Raw genomic sequence first — 23,494 nt, 5'->3', positions numbered from 1 at the left:
ATTTTAAGGGGTGTTATGGTGACTGTGTGAGCATCTAATCAGTCTAAGTTGTTACTCTTGGGAATTATCAGCAGTCGAGAAAAAGGATTGGAGTGCAGCTGGTCTTGCATGTGAGTCCGTCTCTCCACGTGGTCTGTCTCTCAGGTCTCAGGAGTATGCTCAGGCAGCGGGATGTCACAGAAACTTGAGATTCCTGCTTCTTACCTGTACTTCAGAAGAGATAAGTGAATGAGCAGAGATATTAGAGGATTTCTGTAGCACAGCGTATGGCTTTTGTCAGCATTTTGAAACATCCTTTTTTTGTGACCCTGGCGTGTGTTCCTCTTCTTGCTGACGGGGCGTTTGGGCTTTGTGCTTCGCTGCTGGCTGCGTCTCGGCGCCGCGTGCTCCTCGAGTGTAGTTACTGCTGACCTCCCTGTCGCGGCTGATCCAGCTGCAGCGCTTCGCAGTGCCTGATGTTGTCTGGCTGTCTCGCTCCCCTCCCTGATGTGAAGTCGTCTGTTGTGTCTGAGCACACTGCAGCGAAGCTTCAGTGCTACCACAGTTCTAAAGTAAAGAGTAACCCAGCATACTAAGGCTGAGTGATAGTGTTACCACTCTCTTGTGAAGTCCACAATACTAAATTTCTGTTCTTCAGCTGTGGAAATCTGTGAACAGTATCTGGGACCTGTAGAGCCCTTTTGCCTTAATACTATGAATGTATAAGACTTGGCAAAAGGAGCATATCTTTGTCTTCTTGCTGTAGTGAGGAGCACAGTCCGCTTTCCCTGCTGTCTGTTGGAGCCACACAGCTTGTCTGTGGTGCCTTTGGGTCCATGAGGAGTTTTCCTGGAACAGGAGATGCGGTATTCCAGATGTGCAGGTTAGAAGGAGCAGCAGTGCTGCAAACTGTACAGTGTAATGGTGTCTCCTGGGGTGAATCCCTTTGAAGTCAGGCTGCCTAGAGTGTCTCACTCCTCATGGATGGGGAGTGAGACCCCTCTCTGCACTCTCAACTAACAAAAAGTTAGTGCTCAATGCTGACTTTCTAGAAGCACTATCGTGAAAGATACAGCAGTACATCTGTCTCAAAATGTCAATTAAAACCACGGAGGCCAGGAATATATATGCAGGGACGAAGTGAGTGTGTTTGAATCGCTCTTACTAGTTTTCTAGAACTCACCCTAGTTTCTGGTTCTGCAAAGGAGACAGACCTGAACTCTGGGTAGCTGTTTCGGGCTTTGCACATGAAGGAATTCGCCATAAAATGCAGTAGCTTTTAGAAATTATTATTAACCAAAGTAAGTCAGAATTTAAATTTTTAATCTGAGACCCTGCTTGCTGACCGTAGCGTACGTTTGGGAGCCTATAAATTGCTCAAAGCACTTAATTTGAAATAAACATCCACACTTTCTCATGCATGCATGTTACTTAAGTAAAATGATCACATCAAACAGTAGCTTTTTTTCCAAGGGAGGATGACGTATTCTGATGAGGAGAGCTGAAATAGCTTTAAAGTTGAGAGTTGCTGCGCACAATTTATAAATTATTGCTGTATATATGTAAGGATTATGGCATCAGATCCTTATTAAGCATCTCCTTCATGCATGCACTGAAGTGCTGTATACTTTGATATGTTTTTGAAGTGTCTGAAGATGTTTTATTTTACTTAGACATGTAATCGGGGTTTGTGTTTTGCAGTTCATGAGGTTCCCTTGTTCTGGGCCTGCTCTTTTCCCTATATCTGGAAATCTGCTATTGAAGAGAAGGGATGTGTGCTTAACTGAGAGATACGCTTTGTTATTACATAAAAGTGGATAAATAGAAATTTGAACATGTAGGCATTATGTCTGACATCGATCTTCTACTTGTCACCATGCTGTGTCATATTTCTTGCTATTTTAAAATTCTATGCTTTTCTTTCAAAAGGGTGTAGGAGCAAGTGCTGAATTTTGTTAGCAGGTTGGCTTTTAATAGAGTGAAATGTCTGCCTGTATGTGTAATTTTTAACTATTTATTCTACAGCAGAATTAGTGCTTTGAAGCCTAATTTACCCATTTTCCTTATCAAGCTATATTCCTTAGAAAGGAAATCCAAGCCTTAGAACTGCTCTGTGGAAATACAGAGTGAAGCATGGTCATGATGTATTTATTTATTAGTGTTACCACATACTGAACAGCTGCCTTAACCTTTTCGTAGTGAAGTTAGTTATTGACTTCATCTGTAATTCTGCTAATGGAAATTGACAACATTGAGGTAAACCTCTGGTTTTCTGATGTGCATATAACTTTGTGTAAGTGCTAATGAATTTTCTGGCTGTTTTGATTATGCATATACCTATTTGGAGGGGGAAAGGGTGTGGACTTTTAATCTAAGCTCAGCCTTGACTTTGCTGTGCTTTGTTGTGATCAGTGTAAATTTTACTGCTGCTGGCATCAGTAAGACCGAAGTCAAATCAAAATGAACTGCTTTTAAAAACCAGGTAAAATTGTTACCTGCAGTTTCATAACTATAAGCAAGGAAATTGACTTTAGACCTTAGGAATTTTCACTGGCATGTTTATTAATTCAAAACTATCTTTATTAAAAGCTGCATTGGTAAATTTTACCCAGCCAGGGTTATTGTAGGGTATTCATCTATGGTTTAGGTGATCCACTTCAGAAAGCTATGCAGATCCTGAGAGGATAAAAGCTAACATGAATGAGTTGCACATTCACTCTTAGCTGCAGCAAGCCTAACAGTCTGGGGACTGAACTGGATAAAATGCTTCTAAGAGTGTATATACAGACCTCTTGAGAAACCACGTTGTCTTAGTGTGTCCCAACACTGGTAATAACAGAAACTGTGTAAAAGTCAGTGCTTAGCCTCTGTGTATGTCTGTAGGTGATCCTGAAAGGAAAAATCAAGTAAGTAGTCAAGTGGATAACAATCAGTGGTGGAGTATAAACAGTGCAAGAATTTGCAAGTATTCTGTCTTCACAGTAGGCACTTATCACAAATAAGTCGTACTCTTCAGTTTTGCAATATATACCAACTTCAAAGTACTTCCTAATTTTAGAAAGTAATGTATTTGTAGTATATACGCACACAAGATGAAGAATGACGAACTCATACCATGAAATATTCCATACTTCCTTTATACTTCTTTCCCAGAACCATACTTTGTGTATGCCCTCTTCCTTTTTTTTTTTTTTTTTTTTTTTTTTGAACAGCAAATGCACAGCGAAACCCATGTCCTTAAATTGTGGCTTATTATTATTCATTGGGCAGAGTTGCCAGTAGGAATTGTATGGGATGTAATCTGCTTTCATCAATGCACAAGTCTAACAATGCTTGTTATGCAAATTGAAAAGAAGCTACATCTGAAAGAATACAACTGCCTGTCAAATTTGGTTAATGGTATTAACCTAAAGTACTAGTATCTCTGCACATGGCTATTTTCCAAAGCTTTCTTCATCCCATTCTTCACAAGGCAGTTTGTTTCACTCGAACAGTGGTTGAATTTGAGTGTCCCAACAAATAGCTGCTGTTTGAGGTTTTTTCCCTAGTTGACTGTTCCTTCATACGGAGCATCTCTTTGTAAGAGGGCACTTGTGTATCAAACAATGACTTCCTGGTGCTAAGCTTTCTTAAAAATAGGCTTACGCTGGAAGGATACCATCAACCTAACTGACACCTAAGTTTTCTGTGCTTTACTGATATGACCTGCTTGGAAAGAAATCTTCAAAGAACACTTTTATTTTAGAATATTTTTTTTGTGCAGTTGTCTAAAAGCTCTTTATTATCTACGGATTAAGCATTAAGATGGCCTAATAACCCCTCACACTAATAGTGTTCCTGTGAAGTATTCTTGTTTACAGGGTAGAAGTTGAAGCACAGAAAATAAAAAGCTGCTCCATAATTGTTCTTGAATAGAGTCTGCTATTTCCCATTTCCTGTCATTTCTGATTTTGTGCGTACAGTGGGGAGCATCGGTTTGGCTTAGCTTAAGGCAGAGTCAATGTGGGAAAAGGCAAGTTTATTAAAGGAATGAGAGACAACAGGAATGTGACTTACTGATCTGAACCTGTCTTCAGAGAAGTCTCTTTTTCTCACTTCTCAGTGTAGGCAGACGAGTCTGATTACTTAAATGCCTGAAGCTCAGTAGCGTGCAAGTCCTGAAGTGTACTAAGTACATGTATCTTGGAGGCTGGCTTCGCACCTGGAAAATTGCCCACTCAGAGGAGGGAAGATAAAGGGTGAAGAGTGGTCCTAAAGCATTTAAATGCAAATGGCACCCTTTTGGGAAGGATGCAATCGCTGAATTTTAGTTTAACTGGAAGGAGGCTGTCTTGAGAGCAGTGTGTCTGTTACCACTGTATTTGTAACTCCAGCTCCTATCCTGTCTGTTTTTAAAACTGTAAGTACCAACTCATTTCTCTCGTCCCCAAAATGCTAGTCCTCTTCTGCTCGTAAGGAGTAAGGCCCACTGTATATTTAAGCTACTCTTTGTTAAGTGAGTGGATGCAGTTCAGTGATGATCTGCTGCTGCTGGATAGAGACCTCCTTCAGACGAGCCATTTTACTGGAAGCAGGAAAGTACAAACGTTTCTTCTCAAGAATTACAGCGTTCTGTGTGGAGTTTCCCATTATGTGTTACCCATTTAGTAACAGGTAATTTTGCAGCGAAACATTTGTGAACACAAGTAGAAATACACATTGTAATGAAATTAAAACTGGATTTTGGGGACTGTTACCCTTCTGCCAAATGTGGTAGAAATAGGCCAAAGTATTGAGAAATGGGTGTAGAGATGCACACAATTGCACTTATACTATGTGATCAATTGAAAAATAGTCTCAAGTTGATACTCAGCCAGATAAGAGTGAGAATGAGTAAACTGAACAACTCCAAGTGGCTTTGGGAGTATCAGGTTGTGAACTGGGTGGATGGTGGGTTGGGCAGTAATTGCATTACTTGACCTTCAGCCATCTAGTACTCCTCTGAATGGTTCTGGCAGGAATTTTCTGAGGAAGAGTAGAAACATTTTGATATAGTATCCTATATCTTTAATAAGATTTTTTTTGATGGTGGGCCACTGGGGACCCAGGAGTTGGACTCAATGATCTTTGTGGGTCCCTTCCAACTCGGATATTCGCTGATTCTATGATTTTTTTTTTTTAAATACTGTAACTGGACTGCAGAAAAAAAATCGTAAGTTGTTAAAGCTCTTAGCAGAAAGGAAGTTAATGTCTTACATAAATGTGTGGGAACGTTTTTCAGTCAAGACGGGAAAAATAAGAGCTGAAAGAGTTTGTGTCGAGACAAAAATGGAGAAATGGCGTACTAGGTGTAGGGATAACGTGCTGGAAAGTAATTATGAGTCTGAATGTCAGAGTAAATTGTGCTCTAACAGGTATTTCCAAAATCCTTATCACCTTCTCCTCTCGGAGGCATTCATTCCTCTGATTATGTTCAAGCCTACTTGGGCTTTTGTCATAGGAACTCTCTCCTAGAGTGTGTGTGTTGGGGTATGTTCACTCCTGCTGCTCTGCCTTCACCTCCCCAGGGGAGCTGGGCCTTTGGTAAGGTTCTCAAGTGTACTGTGGTGTGAGGCTTGCTGTGCTTTTTTTGTGAACATCCCAGGGTCTGGAGGGGAGGGGGAGCACTGTGAGTGTGTGAACCCTCATTTATACTTCTGCCCTTGTGCGCATCAGCCCAAGAACAGGAACATCGCAATTCAGCAGCCTCACGCAGTGCTGGAGCTGAGAGGGATGGTGTAGCCTCAGGTATGGCCACGATTATGAGATCTGCTTCAGTTAAAGGAAGCAACTTACTTCTTGGCCATCCATCTCCGTAGAGCTTTTTCGTTAAGATGGTAACGTTAGGTGGAAGTGAATGGTCCAGTTCACAGCTCTGCAAATGTGCCTGTCTATTTCAAGGTTGTCCCTGACTTCTTAAAATCTGATCTTTCGAATCACCGTGAACTTATATTTGAAACATGAAGGTTCAGTGTGCCGTGAGACACCAAAATTGGCGTTATTTGACAGATAAACAAATAAACATGTCATAAATTTTCTAGACATTTCCAATTTCTTGCAAAACGCTCAGATTCAAATCATGATTGTGCTGCACTGAGGTACACTTACGTGCTTGGCAGAGGTGCATCTTTACATGTTTGAATGATGCGGAGGAAAAAAGGATGTCGTTTGAATTCTGCATTACGGACATAGCTGTGTAAAGCTGAAGGTTGCGGGACTTCTTTTGCATGCTTAGAGTTGCTATAATATAATAAAACATGGGATTTTGTGACCCATACAATGTAGGGCTTTTCTTACTGCCTCTCTTGAGAGTAAGCACAGAAGGTGCATTTAGGGTCTTACAGACAGCCTTCATTGTATACTTTGGCAATCTACAAGTCATTGTGATCACTTAATTTCTGTAAGAAGTAATAGTCTTTCAAAAAAAAACCAAGTTTTCCAGTAGTAATTTCTCTTTCCCCGCTGTGAAACTGCATTCTTGGGACATTTTACACAAGTGTTTTGAAACAAACTTAGGTCTGCCCTTTTCAATGAAGTTACATATGCTGTGGCTGTCTTGAAATCTTGCTGTACTCTGAATTGCGGCTGCCTACACTGGCTGTCAAGTCAAATGCTTATTCAACCCTACAGAAAGGATTTCTTTGCTTCATTTTGCAATTGTGCTATCCAACAGTCTCTTGTTTCTAGGTCCTGATAGTAGAAGATTGTTTATCTTTTTTAATTACTGTGAATCCCCGTGGCGAGAGGCTCCAGTACCCTGCAGTTCTTTCCAATGAGAAAAAGAAGTACTCTGGCTGTCGCATGCACTTCTTTTCATTGCATATAGAGGTGGCCGTGTTAACCATCTCTTTATATTGCAAGTACTATTTTACAGCTGTTTTCATGTCACATCTCCTCCTGTCTCTATAGCTACCTCTAACACAAAATAGTTCAGACTTTCCTAAATGCTTCCCAAAGTTTCCAAGGGACAGACCTTTACATTTGGTGTGCAGAAGTCTGAACTTTGATTTGGGTTATTTGGGAGAAAGAGGGAAGGCGAGGGAGAATGAGGGATCTAAGCACCGAGTAGCTCTTAATCAAAGTTCTGCTTCACTTGGTTTTACCATCCTGTTGGTCTGCAGTGGTTCTTTGCTGATAGCTTTCGCACTTATTAACACTACTCAGGTTTGTCCATTTTTCCTTTTGTGCTTCCCACCACCTGGGTAGATGTCTACATGAGATGCACAAAGCTGTCACACTTGCTTTCTTCAAACATTCCGGCCGCTGCTGTGGTTCCTATAAAGCACCACCGTTATATTTTGGCACCTCATGGGCTGGGATTTCCAATTGTTTTATATATTGTTCTCTCTTACTGTCTGTTCCTTTAGCTGGTAAGCTGTAACATACACTGTTCTCACAAAGCAGGGAGCTCTGTGGAGCAATAGTTGCTTTTTGTGTTTGTGTCTTGCTCCTGACAGTAAAGTTATAATGACGATAAATGCTTACTTGCGCTTTTAGGAAAAAATAAAAATAATAATTAAAAAAAAGAGCAGTATATCATTGTGTTTTACAGCTACTATGAGCTAAGTAGGGGAGAATCTAAACTTCTTGCAAATTCACTTTTGCAGATGTCATTTCAGACACCCAATGTCTGAAATCAAAAGTGTTAAACACTGTTTCATAATGTGCAAAGTACAACACGAGCATCTTTCTTGCAGGACAAGAATCACAATTTTAACAGCAGATAACATAGGAGGGGAAAAAAAAAACTTGCATTCCAAAGACAGGGAAATAAATACTGGTTTGAGTCTTGGAGTTTTATACATGTTCTCTATTGTTCTTTAATTAGATAAATACATGTAGTCTAATTCTAGCCTTTTGAAAATATTCATTGAGCTCCTGAAATTTACTATTTTAGGATCAATGACTTGTGCTGTAACTGAGATTTTTAGTGCAAGTATATGTGGGTCTTGCTTAAAACATAGGAGAGAAAATAAGCCTTACTGGATCGTAAATTTTACTGGATATTTGCCTTGTTATTTGTTTGTTTTTATGAAACTAACGTGCTTTCAACAAAAAGAATGAAAAAATAGCAAGGCTACCATGTACAGATTTCTTCTATGGGTGGTGCACATACTCGTGCAAGTGTGTGCACACGTGTTTGTACCAGGAATGTGCCTTGGCTATTAAAGATCTTAAGAAAATGAATTTCATGTATTGTAGGCAATCTGTCTAACTAAACGATCTAACTAATGTCTTCTTTTTGAATAGAAGCAATTCACGGTGAGTTTTGAGGAATGCAGCATGTTATGACTGGCAACCTGCAGCAAATTCAGCTCTTCCTAACTCCTGAGGATATTTAATAAACAGCATAGTTTAGGCAAGTCTAGAAAATTATTGTAGCTATTTAATAGCCTTTTCTGTCATAGCTATTGAGATTTTGAAACTGACAACTGTAGAGGAGCAACTGCGTGAATTGAATGTCTTCTTATTAGTGAGAATAGAAATGTCTACGTGTTGTAGTTCCCTCGAAACTCAGTGACATCTCCATTTCTATCTGCTATAACTAGAGCAGATCAAATTATTCATAATATGTAATGCATGAATTTTGCATGTGGGTGTTTGCACAAAATTAACAAAAAGCCTTGTTCTACTGGGGTTGGAGGCACAAGCAAGAAGTGTGTTCCCTGCGGGGTTTTTCCCTGCTTTGCCTGTGCTTTTTACCATGTTGTTGCAGTTCGTGTGAACAGGGGTGTGCTGAGCTACGCTATGCAGGGTTACTTCTACACTCCAATAGCTTCAGTGAAGCATTAATAAGGGACAGAGGTTCTGTCCTGTGTATTGGAAGATAGCTGGGCAGACTGCGTGACATTTTGTGTAAGCTCAGTTTCAGTCTGAATAGGTGCTAGGGGTCTAAAAACTCCCTTTGGCAGACGTTGCATAAACAAGTCTGCACAGTATTTGCAAGGTCTGTGGTTTCTGTGAACTTTTTTTTTTGTAAATTAAAGAAAACAATCTTGGGAACTTTGCAGTGCTTTATAATTCTATCAGAAAGAAAATCAAACACATGAAGGAGTATAAAAGGTTATCTAAGTCAAAGGTTTATTTCTAGTAATAAGTAGCAGGAAGGGAAGAAAACAGTTTTATCTTTCAAATGAGAATATTTTTCATAGATGCAATGAACTGCTGTACTTCTATGTTTTTTGTATTGGATGTTTGTGCATGTAAATACAATGTTGCTTCACTATCCTTTCCAGTAAAGAGTTTGCATTCAGTTCAGTTAGTGAATGAGGGTGGGTTGTTTTTCAGTTAATTTGTATTTATTGTTTTTACCTTCGTAAAGCCAGAGTTGAAGCTGAGTGGGAATCTACTGTTTAACTTGGACATTCCCATGTTTGCTCAGGCTGATGTTCGTTCACTAGGACGCCAGCTAACTCAGAAGTCAGGTTTATCAATCCTCTACTTTTGTGCCTGTCAAATGTATGAAATTTCCTTCTTGATTTCTGCCTGAATTGTAATATCTTAGCCCATCTGTTGCGTAAAGGCTTAAAAATAATTATTTCAATTGGCTTTATTGTATGAAACCAACAGGTTTAATGTTTTCTGGATTTTGAGGCAATTAATTGTGTTTTTTTGTTTGTTTTTAGTGAACATGACTAGTTTCCAGTATTTTCCTTTTTCTCTTTTGTTTTGAGCTATTGGTCACATGTGATGTAGGCCCCTAATAAAGAAATAGCAGTGAAGCAGTGTTTTCCTTTTCTTTAATAATCCTCGTGATTCTCTTCGCCCCCCTCCTTCCCCCAGTAGAATGTACTCCTACACTACTGAAGTCTTTTTTGGAAAAAATCAGTTGTAAATCTGAGTCATGCTGTCATCTGTAACCAGAAGCTTAGATGTTTTGAGGGTTCCTGGTAGGGATTCTTGGGGTAATGGCAGATAATGTTTTCATTTCTGCAAGCTTACATTAGATTTATGATGGTTTCTGTATTAGTTTATGAATAATGATTTCATTTCTTCTGTTAGTACTTTTTCAAGACAGAACAGAATCAAGACATTGAAAAAAGACAGGGTATCCAGCTGTATTACATCTTAAGAATATATGACCCGAAGCTCTGCTTTTAACATTTAATGTCTGACAGAGCTCTGAAATCTTCTGGTTGACTGTAGATGGTTTTTAGATTTATTTTTATATATAATATACCAGCTGTGTATAGACAGTTGCCTACTACCATGTGTTCCTATTGTTGCAAGGAATTAAGAAGGGAAATCAATCTAAACCTGCATGGAGCAAAAGCAGAACCAGATATTTTACTGCTGCAACAATATAAAGAAACTGTAGTAGATAAAAGTATGAAGCATGTGGAGAGTATGAATCAAATCTGAAATGCTTTTTCCCCCTACTATATAAGCACTATGCAGCCCACACATCAAATTTTTCCCCTAGTCTAGCACTTCTCAAATGAGAAATACTTTTAGTTTCTGAAATGGGATTTCAGAAGGAAAGAATAGTTACTGCAATTGCACGTGTACAAAGGCTCTGAACAGCCCTTTGTTAAAATAATTGAGCTTTATTATTTTTAAGCATAGCTTTTTTAAATAGCAGAGAGACTCTGGCTTTTTCAAGGTTTGTAAGTAATAAGGCAGTGGCATGTTTTTGAATAAGAGGGTAAATAGCTAATTTGCATTCATAATAGGGCCTAATCAGTTAAGAGTAGGTGCTGAAGCCTGTTCTAAAACCTTATCAAGGAGATAATTTAGTTAAGGATGGGTAGGCAGTATGTTCTCTTTTTTTCCCCCAGTTTCTGTTTTATCCCCTTCTCCTCTGATTTCCTGACTTTTTTTTTTTTTTTTTAAATTACTTGAGATTTAGCTGTAAATTCACTGTCTGAAGTGTTAAATTGTTTTTAGAGTTCCTTTTTTTTTTTTTTTTTTTAATCCAACTCCCCATTTGGCTAATGCAAAATGCTGCCCTAGATTACCACCCGAGGGCAACTAAAACTCACAGGCTGTGGTGTCAGTCAAGTATCCAACTGCATACCTGGCTGAGCAGAAGTGTGGGGTTTGACATGAGTAGAACTACTTATGTGCTTAAAATCAGGAATCTTGCTGAAGCTGAGCCAGCGTCTCTGCTAGATTTCCAATTTCCACTACTTGCTGCCAAGTATATTAGAGCTGACTATAAATAGTTTGTGGCATTTTTGAGTGAGAATTAAATAAATACAAATAAAAAATCTGCCTCTCTTCTGTCCCCACCTTTTCTAACTACAGCTGATGAGTTTTAATTGTTTTTGCTGAAACTTGAATACAAATGTCCTCTTAAATTAATAACTAAAACAACTTGACTTAAAGTTGTGTGTTTTAATTGTGTGTACTCAATTAAAAATGTATTGTGGAATTCACAGGTGCTTTTGTACATAATATTATGTAAAAAATACCAAATGTTTTTTTCTTTTCCCACCTGCGGCATTAAATTGGAGTTGCTATAGTTACTACTCTAGCTTCTCTTTTGGGGCCTGGTATAAAGGAACCTCGGGTTATCTTGGTAATTTGGTGTGCAGAGATCTCTTTCAACAGTGTTTCCTGTTCTGCCTCTTGTGCAAGTCTCCCCTGCTGGTACACCCGGAGATTAGGCTTGTGCTGCATTAAAACAGCCAAGTGCAGAACTGCTGCTTGCTTTGTATCTTTGATTGGCAGCAGCAGAGAGCTGTGGCTTCCAGTAGAAGAAAGAAAGAAGAGTAGAAAGTGGCAGAGAGGCCTTACCTTTAGAGTAGGAACATGTGAGCTCGCTTTGTAGACTACAGCATCTTCCAGATGGTTCCTTGATGCAGCCCAGTGGTGCTGGGGGCTGTATTTGGAAGCTCCAGCATCATCTGGCTGGCAACAAAAGGTAATAGTGGTAAAGGATTACAGATCTCTTGCTATGGTTTATATGGAATTTTATAAATGCTTTATTTTATTTTGAGTCTTGCGACAGCATTCACAACTGGTGTAATATTAGTCAGGAGTGTGTGCTGTGTTTAACGAGTCCAAAAAACAACTTGTGCTGTTCATACTGATAGACCAGGGAGAATCTGAAGATGATGCGTGACTTTGAGATGGAGCCTCACTGACAGAGCTGAAGCTGCTGTGAGCAAAGAGGACGCTTCTGGTGTTGGGTAGTTTGAAGGGTGACTGCATTCACAAGTCCTATGACCTCGCAGAAGCAGATTTGTGGAGCAAAACAAGCTATACTGAAGATTTGATGTACACATCATACACATTTCTGAAGGGCTTTCTTTGGAAAGTATGGCCCAGAGACCCATAACCAGTAGGAGTGTGTCGTCCAGGTTAGTGTCCTCTAAAAGGAATCCAGATAGCAGATGCTGTAAAAAGCATATATATAAAATCGAAATCCTACATACAGCAGCTCCATTGCAGAATTGATTATCCAGTTCTTGTCTTATTTTTTTAAATAAGCAGCATCGTAGCCTAAAATAAAAAAGATACATCATAAAATAGCAGCATTATTGTAAACAAATGCGGTGCTTTATCTTTTGTTTTTACAGTGAAATTTTTATGTGCTTATTTTGTGCTTTTGTGTCATAAATACATTTAAATAAGACACTATTTCAATATAGTTCAATCTGCTAGTCATTTTTATTCTTTCCTTAATTAAAGAAATTAATTACACTATTGGAGTATACAACACTTTCTCATTTCAGAAGAACATTCACTTGCACTGTTTGAAATTTTGGATATATTTACTGTATCTTCTTTGTAGCAGATGTTCTTCTGTTACAGGCATATGGAATAAATCTTGTCACCCTGCTCAGCTTGCTTTTAGTAGAAGATTTCAGCTGATGTCTGTGCAGCACTAAGGCTTTGTCTTAATGCTTCTGTCATATTACATGTGTAATTTCATATTAAAACAAAGGGATGTTTAATCCTTCCCTTACCTGGAAGGCTAATTAACATCTTACTGCACAGTTTAATGGCATTTTACAAACGACCAGCTGAAATTCCTGTGAATCCAGTACTTATCCCTAAGGAAATATGTTAAAGAACTGCACGTGACTAATTAACACCAAACTGTTCATTAAAAAATAATAAAATCAATAATTCTTGCAAAAATTATTCAGATAAACTGGAGATTATTAATCAGTTAATGCCTAAAAGTAGGTCTTGTTGTTTCTCTTGATGCTTTTTTAATTGTCTTTTGTCATTAAACATATAAACTTGTGCAGAAATGCCCTTTTTTCAAGGAAGTAAGCTGCAGCTGTGTACGTGACAAAAACTTCAGAGATGCAAAGCACTATGTAAAGAGCAGTAACAAAGACATGAGGATAGGAAGTGACTGGAGATCACTAATCTGACCTTGAGCAGTTAATCCAAATACGTATCAGTGCCCCAACATCATTCCACCCCTAATGAGAAGGATGCTGTGGTTGCAAGCTTGGTCATCACAAGGCAGGAAATAGTACGGTGGTGTCACCTGTGCAGGCGGTGACTGGCTTCTGTAGGAATGTGGGAATGACACTGCTGCTTCACCTTGTTATGGACGTAGGGACACAATGAACGCTGCCGGGCTTCAGTGGACTGTGTACTCTGAGCTCAGCCGCACCTTAATTTGAAGCATTCCCTGTAGCAATAATACTGTTTATTTCATGAACTGTTCTGGGAGGGTAAGTTTCGAACGCTTAGAGTGTACTTTTTTCCTCTCTCTATTTGTTCAGCTTTCAGTTCCTTATGGTGTTGAAGTTTCAAATGTAGTTCTGTTCCTGTCTTCTTCGGCAGACAAATTCTGAATTTCTCACACACAGTTTTACAGTGGTAAGAGAACATGTTTTGCATAGACAGAAGAAAAAGAACAAGGGAAATCAGAATATTTCGAGACGATTATAGATTTTAAAGGGTGAAATATAACATCTTCAGTCCCTTTGATATCCTCACATTCGTTTTAGATTACAGACAATGTTTTCTCAATTGCATAATCTCAATTCAGCATGTGCTACTCCTCCAGAATCACAGGAGAGTTTGGCAGCATTTCGGCCATATGCCTGTGGATATGGAGCTCTTTGCTGTTGTTACAGGATTAAATCCTGGCACCTCGTGCGTTAATTCTAAATGTACACTAGCTTAAGAAATATAAGTGCAGAGTGCTCAGGAGATAAGGGATTGTAAAAGGTAAGCCAAAAGATCGAGGAGGATCCTGCCTAATTTCTGTGTATTAACTGCATGTGACATATATGGATATATAAATAATTGAATATTGTGGGTTTGGTGACATACTGAACAAATGTTTTATCTGGAGGAGAGTAGTAGTAGGCTTTTCTGCTGGTCTCCCCCGTGCTCTGCTGTGAGACACAACATCTCACTTCATCCCACTTAACCATAGCTGTGCTCCTGGTCGTGTGAGCCAGGCAGGTAGCCTTTGCACTGCTCTCCCAAAGGCTCAGCAGAGCAGCACTGCTCTGGTTCAGCCCGCTGTCAGCATTTTCTGCCAGAGCTTAGTTCTGCAAAACCCTGCTTAGGTACTGGCAGGAAGTGGGGAGTGGGATGGCAGCTGCCTGTGATTAGCACACAGGGTGCTTGCAGAAAGTGCTCATGCTCTGAAGAAGCATGCTGGAATAATAGAGACATCGTGGCTGTTTCTAGCTCCCAGAACTAGATCTGGAAGGATATTGTCGTTTTTGGACCAGGGAGTTATAGGACCCTTGCTACAGGGCTTTTTAGTGTAAGGCACCAATAGTTTGTTTATGGAAGTGTATTGTAAGTTGCATATTTTGTTGGCATTGTCCATGCTTTGCCAGTTAGATGTAAATTTTGGTGAAGGTTGGTGCAAGGTAACCTCATCTGGAAAGTCAGGATAACCAGGCCGAGTTTATTCTTTCTAAGATACAAGAGGGACACGAATTCTGGAAGCAGGATGAAGAAAGGAAGTTTAATCATGTACTGTCTAAGTTAAAGCAAGTTGAACGCGTACCATAATGAAAGGTATTTGGAAGCACCTGACCTACAGGAAGCGGGTATGATATGTTGTCCCTGGTAATTGTAGTGCGAGAGAAATAACTCGGTCCAGCCTGCTTGTGTAGCACTCATTATACACCACGTAGTTCTTTAACTTCAGGTGGTTTAGAAAAAAGCTCTCTCTTCATAGCCATGTGGTTACAGCAGTTCCTCATTTTATGCAATTCTAATTATAGGGGTTGTAATAGGGCTGTAAAAGCAAATGGAAGTGGCTTAATCTTGACCTAGGAGAATTTAGTGTCAAGACAGATATGATTGCATGATGTTTTTTGTGGACAGCAACTACCTGGTTTAACAGAAACAGCAAAGGTAACTTCAGTGTGGTTGTTTCCACTATGGATTTTTTTCCCCATTTTTCATTTCAACATTCAAGGTAATTTTTCTCTAGAACACAGTTGGGATTTAATTCAGTCCCAAGATCCATGTTCCTGTTCCAAACTGAGTTTTTAGAATTAAGTTTTACAACCACAGTGGACAAATTCACACACAGCAGGTTTTTAGGGTGCACTTCCACAACACTTATCAATTGTGTGCATTCATATTAGTAGTTTTAGTCAAATTAAGACAAGGTTTTAAATTAAGAGTGATTATTTGCTATCTCAAATAGGGCAGTAACTTGATAAAAAAATAAAAAAATAAACTTGATACTCTTTGTCTGAAGCCTATGAGTTTGTTTATCTAGAATGCAGAAGCTTCTCTTGTTTAATTTGAAAGTTTTGAGTAAGAGGGTCATTGTTACTGGGGGCTGGGGCTGTTTGGCTCTCCTTGAAAAATGCAGGCATTAGAGTAAAACTTAGAGAAGTTCATTTCAGTACTGCAGGCTTCGTTTTATGCTGTGAAATTATCTGCAGTCAACCATTTGAACCTGATATTTCCATTTTGAGAGAGATGTACCAAGCATGCCATCGGGCAGGAGGCTCGTAGGGGTCTGACCTTGTAAGATGAAGGCTGCTGCATTATGGATAGGCTCCATGTAATCTGAGCACCGCATCTACTGTGTGGCTATCAAATAGATGGAACCCTGTAGCTATTTTTTTTCCAACCATAGCATGCTTTTCAGGTGTTAAAGCATTGCTTTTTTCAAAGTTTTTCCCCTTTGTTGCCCTCTGCAGTTTGGTTGGATAAATTCTGAGCCCCACCCTCCAGCCTATATTTACTTCCCTGTCTCTGATGAAATTCAGTTGACACTAATGAGTCAAATACTGTCCAAGGCTGGCTGTTATCTTCCATTTAGTTTTGCTTTCCTCTCCATTTCGGAGTAAAGGGCTCATGGTTATTTGACCAGGTTTTTAGGAAGTGACATTGTAAGGGTATTGGATTAATTTTTTTTTTTTGTGGGTGTGAGTGGTGGAGAGGATGCATGCAGCATGGTTTCATATAGACCAACAGGGGAGAGATGCCCCAAGGGCTGAAAAACGTGCAGGTAAACCTCGTGTTGTCTTGCCTGCTTTCTGTGGCCAGTCAAGTGTGAGAGAAATCAGAAGGAATTAATTCCTGTGCTGTTGGAGCTCCTTGTTGTGTTTCTGCCTGCTGGGAAGACAAGGCAGCATCTCAGCTCAGGGCATTGGAGTGGGATAGAGAGAAACTGAGGTCACAGGGATGGGGTTTTGTGCTTTGAAAATGAAATAGAGTTTTCAGGAGGAGTCCATGAGAATCAGTAGTCAATCCATACTTAGGCCATAACCATATTGTGGACATGTAAGGGATTTTTAGAGTTAGTTGAGATAGAAATTTACCTCTGAAATCGAAACCTTTTCCATTCTGTAAACGTACCCTGTAAACAGTCTTAACTCATTTAATAACTAACTGGCTGATTTTTGATTGCAGTCAAGGGATCTTTAGAGCTATCATCAGCAGTGATAACAACAAGCACGTGTGCACTTGTCTAGAAAGCCCTTGGAAGTGCTTTCTGTGCATTTGTTCAGCCTTTTACTTGTGGTTTAACGCATCTCATACCCTGCAAAGATTTTATTTTGATTTAAAATCAAGCAAACAAAGGAAAATTAAAAACCATGTGGGGTGCTTCTGTTTAATCTTGAGCCTTGTTAGTTTGATGATTTTTTTTTTTTTTTTTTTTTTTAACTTAAATGTGGTTGCTGCCTATATCTTAATGTGCAGGACTAAATTTGTCTTGCATTTGTTTAACAGCACTGCAATGGCATTAAAAAGCTCTTGTCCTTTCATCATATTTATTAAAAGAAAAAAAGTACAGATTACACAAGTGATTTTTTTTTTTTTTTTTTTAAGGAATCAACAACAGACAAAAAAAGTGATGAAAAATGTCAGGTTTTGAAAAGCAATTTGATTTCTTGCAGGCAGACTGAACAAGTGCCTGAGCTTCTTTGTGTCTTTCTTCCAGCACTGAGCTTGTCACACATCTTTTACCAGCTCTTGTAGCTGGTGTGGACAAACTTTTATCAAGTTTTGTTAATAGCAGCTGCTTCAATTTCAATCTTCAGGCTCAAATGGGAATGAAGAGGGACTGAATATTTCTTTAAAACGTGAAGAAATACAAAAGCTTATTGGCGACAAGAAGATTTTTATATGCTCGAACTCTGCTGTATTAAATAGACTAAAAGGATTTTCAAAGATAATTATGTTACCATATCTTAGTGAAAATTACTGCTCTATTATCTGATATATCAATATTCTAGTGCACTCAGTCTATATGGAACTGGGACATAATTGTTGAGATCTTAGAAGGGTCATTGCCTAAAAATGTTACAGAGTTGCCAGCAGTTAGCAAGGGTATCTCCACACAGTATTTCAATGACAGTTTCCAATAAAAGAGGAAGGAAATAATAATTTGGGAAGTTTCTAAGGTTCATCTTTCATTTCATGAAAGATTATTGGGAATGAAAAAACTTTTAGTATTACAGTGCTTGGATTGGAGTTGAATTTATCATCACACATTATTGCTTCTGACTAATCACTGCAGCTAGCTTGAAAATAAATGTGACATCACTGTCAAGTTACGCTGTTTTATCATAAAGCATATTTCAAAGGAAAATATTGAAGTGCTCCATTTTGCATATTGACATAAGTTGCTTTTGTTATTCTTCCAATTCTAAGCGAATGTGTACAGGATTTGAGCGTGAGTTCCCATTTTAATATGCTTCTGGTTATTACTGATAGATAGTTTATTTTTTCTCAGGATCTTTTGTATATCCATTTTGTATGTATTAGTAAGTCCTTTTAGAAAATACAGAACTGGTGAATAATTGCTGTAACTTGAAATATAAGAGGTTTTTAAGTTAAAACTAAAGGTCTTGAGATAAGGGCAATATTTTTCTTAATATTAATTGATGTAATAGGAAAAAAAATGATCAGAAGTATGCTTCTATGGAATCAGTTACAAGTAAAATTACTTTATACCAAAGCTGGTGTTTATTTTGTAAGTTTAGAGCTAAGTATTATGAAGACATGACGACAGAGTGAGAAACATTCCTTGGCACGTTAATTTATATACAAAAGGGAGAAAGTATTTGGAGAATAGCTCTCTAAAACTTACAGGTGTATTTTAGTTTCGAAAAAAAAAATTACTGGAAAATAGTTGCTCGCTAATACAGTATTTGAAGGTTTTTTTTTGTTGTTCTAAAGTACTTCTTCCTTTTGAACATAGAGGGGAATTTTACAATGTTGACTTCTTTTGATTGAGACCAAAAAAAAATTTGGTATGCAAATATCTGTAGTGAAATTAGTATGTAAAAATACGGGGGAAAAAAAACAAAACAAAACAAAACAAAACATCACTTCAACCCAGGGATTTGGGTTGAAAAAGAAGAAAAAGGAGACTTGGTATTTTTCTACCAAGTTTGATCATCAGTCTTCTAATTGTGTTGTGTCTTTGGGAAGTGAAAACTGTGTCTTTGTGTGTTTGCTGTCAACCACAGGAGTAATTTCAGGAGCAATTTATTTATAACAACTGCAGCTGAGGAGCTTTGAGAGTCTTACATAAATGTGTATGTTCAAAGTCAACTCTAACAATCTTTAAGTTTGATATAAGAGGAACTAGAGTTTTCTTTATGTGTTTCTGGTTCTTGTTACCCCCAAGTTATCACACACACATTTCACTGCTGGTAGAACAGCTGATTTTGCATGTTTGAAAACAAGCGTGATAAAAAACATATACAATAGAACAAAACTTCGAGACTATGGCATGGTGTTAAAAGTTGTTTAGTTGGTGTATTTAAACTTTTAGATTCACAGGCTGTGTTCAAAACAGTCTATGTATAAAAGCTGCTCTTCTCCTGAAATACCTGGAAGATTAAAAAAATAATAAAGGTTAAAAGGAAAGATGCAGAGTAAAAGAGGAGAATGGGAGCTGGTCAGAGGGAGAAAAATGCACAAATATAACTTGATCTGTCACATCTTGTAATCTGGCTACCACCTGTCAGTAAATGTATTTGCTTTAGCAGATTCTTTGCAGAAGGATGTAGTAGTATGAGATTTGAGGGAACAAATGTTGTCTTTAACTCCTGATGAGCACATGGGTTTTGCTGTTGGTCATCTTTGCAAGTACAGTTTTAAAGAACGTTGATGGGGATTTTGTGACGGTAGTTAGTTCTTGGCTGTATCTGAAACATCTTTCTGTGAAGGGGTATGGGCCACAGGCAGGAAAAAATTGGACGCATATCTTCCTATGGCTGGCTTTATTTGTATAGCATTTACTTCTCTCCAGGAAGGGATGGGGAAGGTGCATTGGAATAAACCTTTCTTGAGAGGAAAATGGTGGAAAAATAGCATAAAATCTGCCATTTAAAATGTCTGAAGTTTCTCAAAACTCTGCTCCTATAATTTCTTTCCTTTCTTAACTTTCTAATATGTGTAATTGTTCCTAAGACATTAGTGATGCTTGTTTTTATTTTTGTTGTGTAATAACTTTTTCCTCCGTTTTTTCCTCTTTAACTTTTATCATAAAATGAACCTAGGCCCTGTAATGTTTAATATTAATTAAAATAACTTCGGTTTTGTTCTTTCTGTTCTGTAAAAGGGTATCTGAAGAATTTTTACAAATTTTATCTTGGAAATTAGCTTATTCATTATGTTTAATTTTAGGAAATGGTGCTCTTGCAGAACATTCTGAAAATGTGCATATTTCAGGAGTGTCAACGGGTAAGTCATTTTTTGTAATGTTTAAATTTCATGCATGACTTAAATAGTAAATATTGAAAGCCACCTGGTATCTTATGAAGAGATATTTGGCTATAAAAATTATTACTGCCTTTTGCAGCATGTAATAAGGAATGAAGCAACTGGAACATGGAAAAATTCTCATAAGATAAAATTGATACCTGCATGCTCATGAACAGATTATGCCTTTCTAAGTGGACTGCTTAATTATTTTTCCATACAAACATTGAACTAAGAGAAAAGTTGGTTTAAGTTGAATTGATATTTTCTTTCCACAGTAAAGTTTTTGTGAAATGAAATTTATTGAAATGTAATTTTGGACACTGCTTCTATCAAATAATATAAATCCAGGAGTTATGCGTTTCACCTGATTAGATTGAAGCAGTAACTGAAACTACTGTACACTTGACTGCACATTTTCTTTAATAGAAGAAAAAAATTTTAGAACTCATGAAACTGAGAAACTGATGAGATGCCGGGAGAGTACAGGGCATAATAGCAGCAAACGTTGCTCAAAGGTTGCTTCATTCTTTTCCTGTAAGTCAGTTTTGGGCCTCTTCTGGGCAGCAGCTACAGGTGGGACCTGTATTAGTGATGTGTCTGTATGGCTGTGAAGCCATTAGGTGGTCCCAGTGTACATTTTTTGGTCCTCAGTGTCAGCTGACCTATTGGTCGTATTTTACACTTAAGTGATGCAGACATTCAGAATATGTGCAACTAAGGAGATGACCACCTTCCTTCAGTGGATAGAAGAGTATAAGCCTGATTCTTTACATAGGAAAGCTGCCACTAATCCTTGTAAATCAAAGTGATTTTGACACCGTTCTCCTAAAATAGAAGTCAAAATGCAAACTCATTTAATGACAACAGGTTGCATATTTTGCTGTTTGTATTTGTGTATGCAGTTAAATTTTTAGACGAATATAATTCAGTTGATGGTCTCTGTTAAGTGTACAACCTTCTTCCCCCTTCCATGGCTTGCTACACAAACACTATTAAGAGGCTAATTACAGAGGATCTTTGCTATCCGTTCTTGTGCTGCATCGTCAAGAATGTTGATGTTTTTCAACAGTAATAGTGCACCAAGAATCATATATAGTACATTTATGGCACACAAATAACAGCACGAGTACTTGCTGCTCTAGGAGCAATTGTTGCTGAAATTGATTGTATGAGATATACTGAAAGCTGCATAGGTTTTAACAACATTTCACACTTAGATTTACTGCAACAGACCTGTCATTAGTCACAATACAGGCAGAAAAGCATCTGCTGGGCAAGAGGTGAATGGAATTTTTGACTCTGCTTTCAGTCCTTTGGCCAGCAGGCACAAACAGGCTGTGCCAAGAAGAGGAGAACACAACGTACTTTCTATGCAAGATAACAACAGCTGCTAGAGAGACCTTTAGGTCCTTGGAAGAAAGATCCAGCGAGGGCTTTCCTTTAAAATAAAACATATTAAAAAAAAAATAGTTTGGGCAGTACTGGGTTTTGAAAAATGGCTTTTTATCTATGGATGTATAAAAATATATCATACATTAAGATACAAATTCTAAGAGTAAAATGAAAAAAATTACCCTGGAGAATTTTGAGATAGCTGGGGGATTCTGTTAGTGAACATACAAAGCAAGCATGCAGGCAGACACAGTGGCATTTCCCTTATGGTCACATGTATATACATCTGAAAGTGTAAGTCCATAGTCTAGGTATAAAAGGTGAGGCTGTACTTGCATAATTGTTGGGTTCCTTTTGAAACAATTTGGGTTTCCCAAATGTGTTTGGACTTGGAGATTTTATATTTCATCAAGCATACCTGGGCAGTTTTACATTTAGCAAAACAATTTTAAACAAAGAGTTTCTGTAAAATAGAACCAAAGACAGCTGGCCTTTGATCTTTCTAATTCCAACTCTAACTTGGTTTTGAAACCAGGCAGGAGATTTTCTTGGACAGTTGCTGCTGGGAAGGAATTTTAAATGAAATGATTGTCTTGATGGTAGATTTCCTGTTGTGCTGCTGCTGTAAAGCTACATGACCTACCTCACTAAATTATGTTTTAATAGCAGAGACTTCTGTGGTCTTTGGTATTTATGCTTCTGCTGTATATTATATCTGCCAAGTTGCAGGTAAACCTCTAATATATGAGCACACTTTTTCTACCAACAGCAGTAATGGAATGCTGTCTCTCGTGTATAAGCTGTCACTACTGAACAAGTGTTAATGCCTTCAAAATCTGAAAATTTGAAAAATATTTTCAGGTCTGTCTTTGTGGTATGTGGCACCATAATTTTCACAAGTGCAAAATTATATTCCCCCACCTCCGTTTGAAAGGCTTTCTGTACTGGAGAAAAAACTTGTTCATGACAATAATAAAATAAAGTAAATTCATAACGATTCCTTTTTATCTATTGTGTCCCTGTGTTGCAGAGCAAAGGGCATTTTAAATTAGAGGTTTTTCAGCGTGACCTGGAGGCAAGGATTCCTGTGCCTGCTTCCCCTGTAGTTCTCCAAATAAGACTTTCAGTGGCTCCCGAGAGTTACAAATGCAATAATTATCCTCCCTATTCATGGTTTAGACTTTATCATAACATTATTCTCTTTTTACTCTAAGCTGTTTTAAACACCTTCAGATCATTTATCCAGCTGCATTCATGTCCTTACCATGTCCAATATAATGCATGCCTTATCATCTTGTGGTTCACATTGAAAGCTAATTCTTTTATCTTTTCAACTAATCTCCTGGCATTACTGTGAAGATAAATCCCTAATCTCCCTCTCCCTGCTTTTCTGAAGTGACTTTTTTCTTTGACATGTTGTTCACTGTTGCTACAGGTACTTTACCTCTCTTGGCTACAGAATTTTTGGATAACTTTCTTAATTATTTTCTTGTTACAACTTGAAATTTGAGTTCTGTACCATAAAGTTTTCATTGGCTCTCTTTTGTTTACCAGTCAACATCCCGTAGGTGGTTTATAGGTATGTTCTGTGTTCTGTAACCCAGGGTGGTGAACACGTTTCAAGAAGAAGGGAGTAAGGAAACCTTTTGTAAAACACGTATAAAAATAAATAATAAAAATAATAAAAAAAAACTCTACAAGAAAATCTACATACATACACCAGAAAACCACGTGCAGAATCTATCCTCTCAGCAGTATTTTTGACCATTATTTTGCACTCTTGTTTGTGAAGCGTCTTCAGTCCTAAGTAAATTACTGCAATCTGCTGAACAGAGGTGGGAAAAGTAACAAACAAAATCACAAATATTTTGTTAATAAAATAAAGGCTGACAAAGGAAAGAATTTAAAACAGGTAGGAGACTTGTACGAAAGAATGCAGTGGTGTCAGGGGAATTGAGAGGAACGTAGGCAGAGGTAACACCCA

General features: G+C 38.1%; 1 protein-coding gene across 1 annotated transcript in view; it reads left to right on the top strand.

Moving 5' to 3' along the window:
- LRP12 (LDL receptor related protein 12) overlaps window positions 1–23,494 on the top strand; it is a 52,396-nt gene that overhangs the window by 8,073 nt on the left and 20,829 nt on the right. Inside the window, exon 2 of the mRNA XM_082753858.1 lies at window positions 20,041–20,097. Within this exon, the coding sequence (XP_082609984.1) occupies window positions 20,041–20,097 (57 nt within the window). The remainder of the gene's footprint in view (window positions 1–20,040; window positions 20,098–23,494) is intronic.

This window comes from Aythya marila (assembly GCF_965140915.1).
Source record: "Aythya marila genome assembly, chromosome: 2".
Lineage (NCBI taxonomy): Eukaryota > Metazoa > Chordata > Aves > Anseriformes > Anatidae > Aythya > Aythya marila.
Note: the sequence above shows the minus strand (reverse complement) of the source record. Positions and strands in the feature narration are given on the sequence as shown.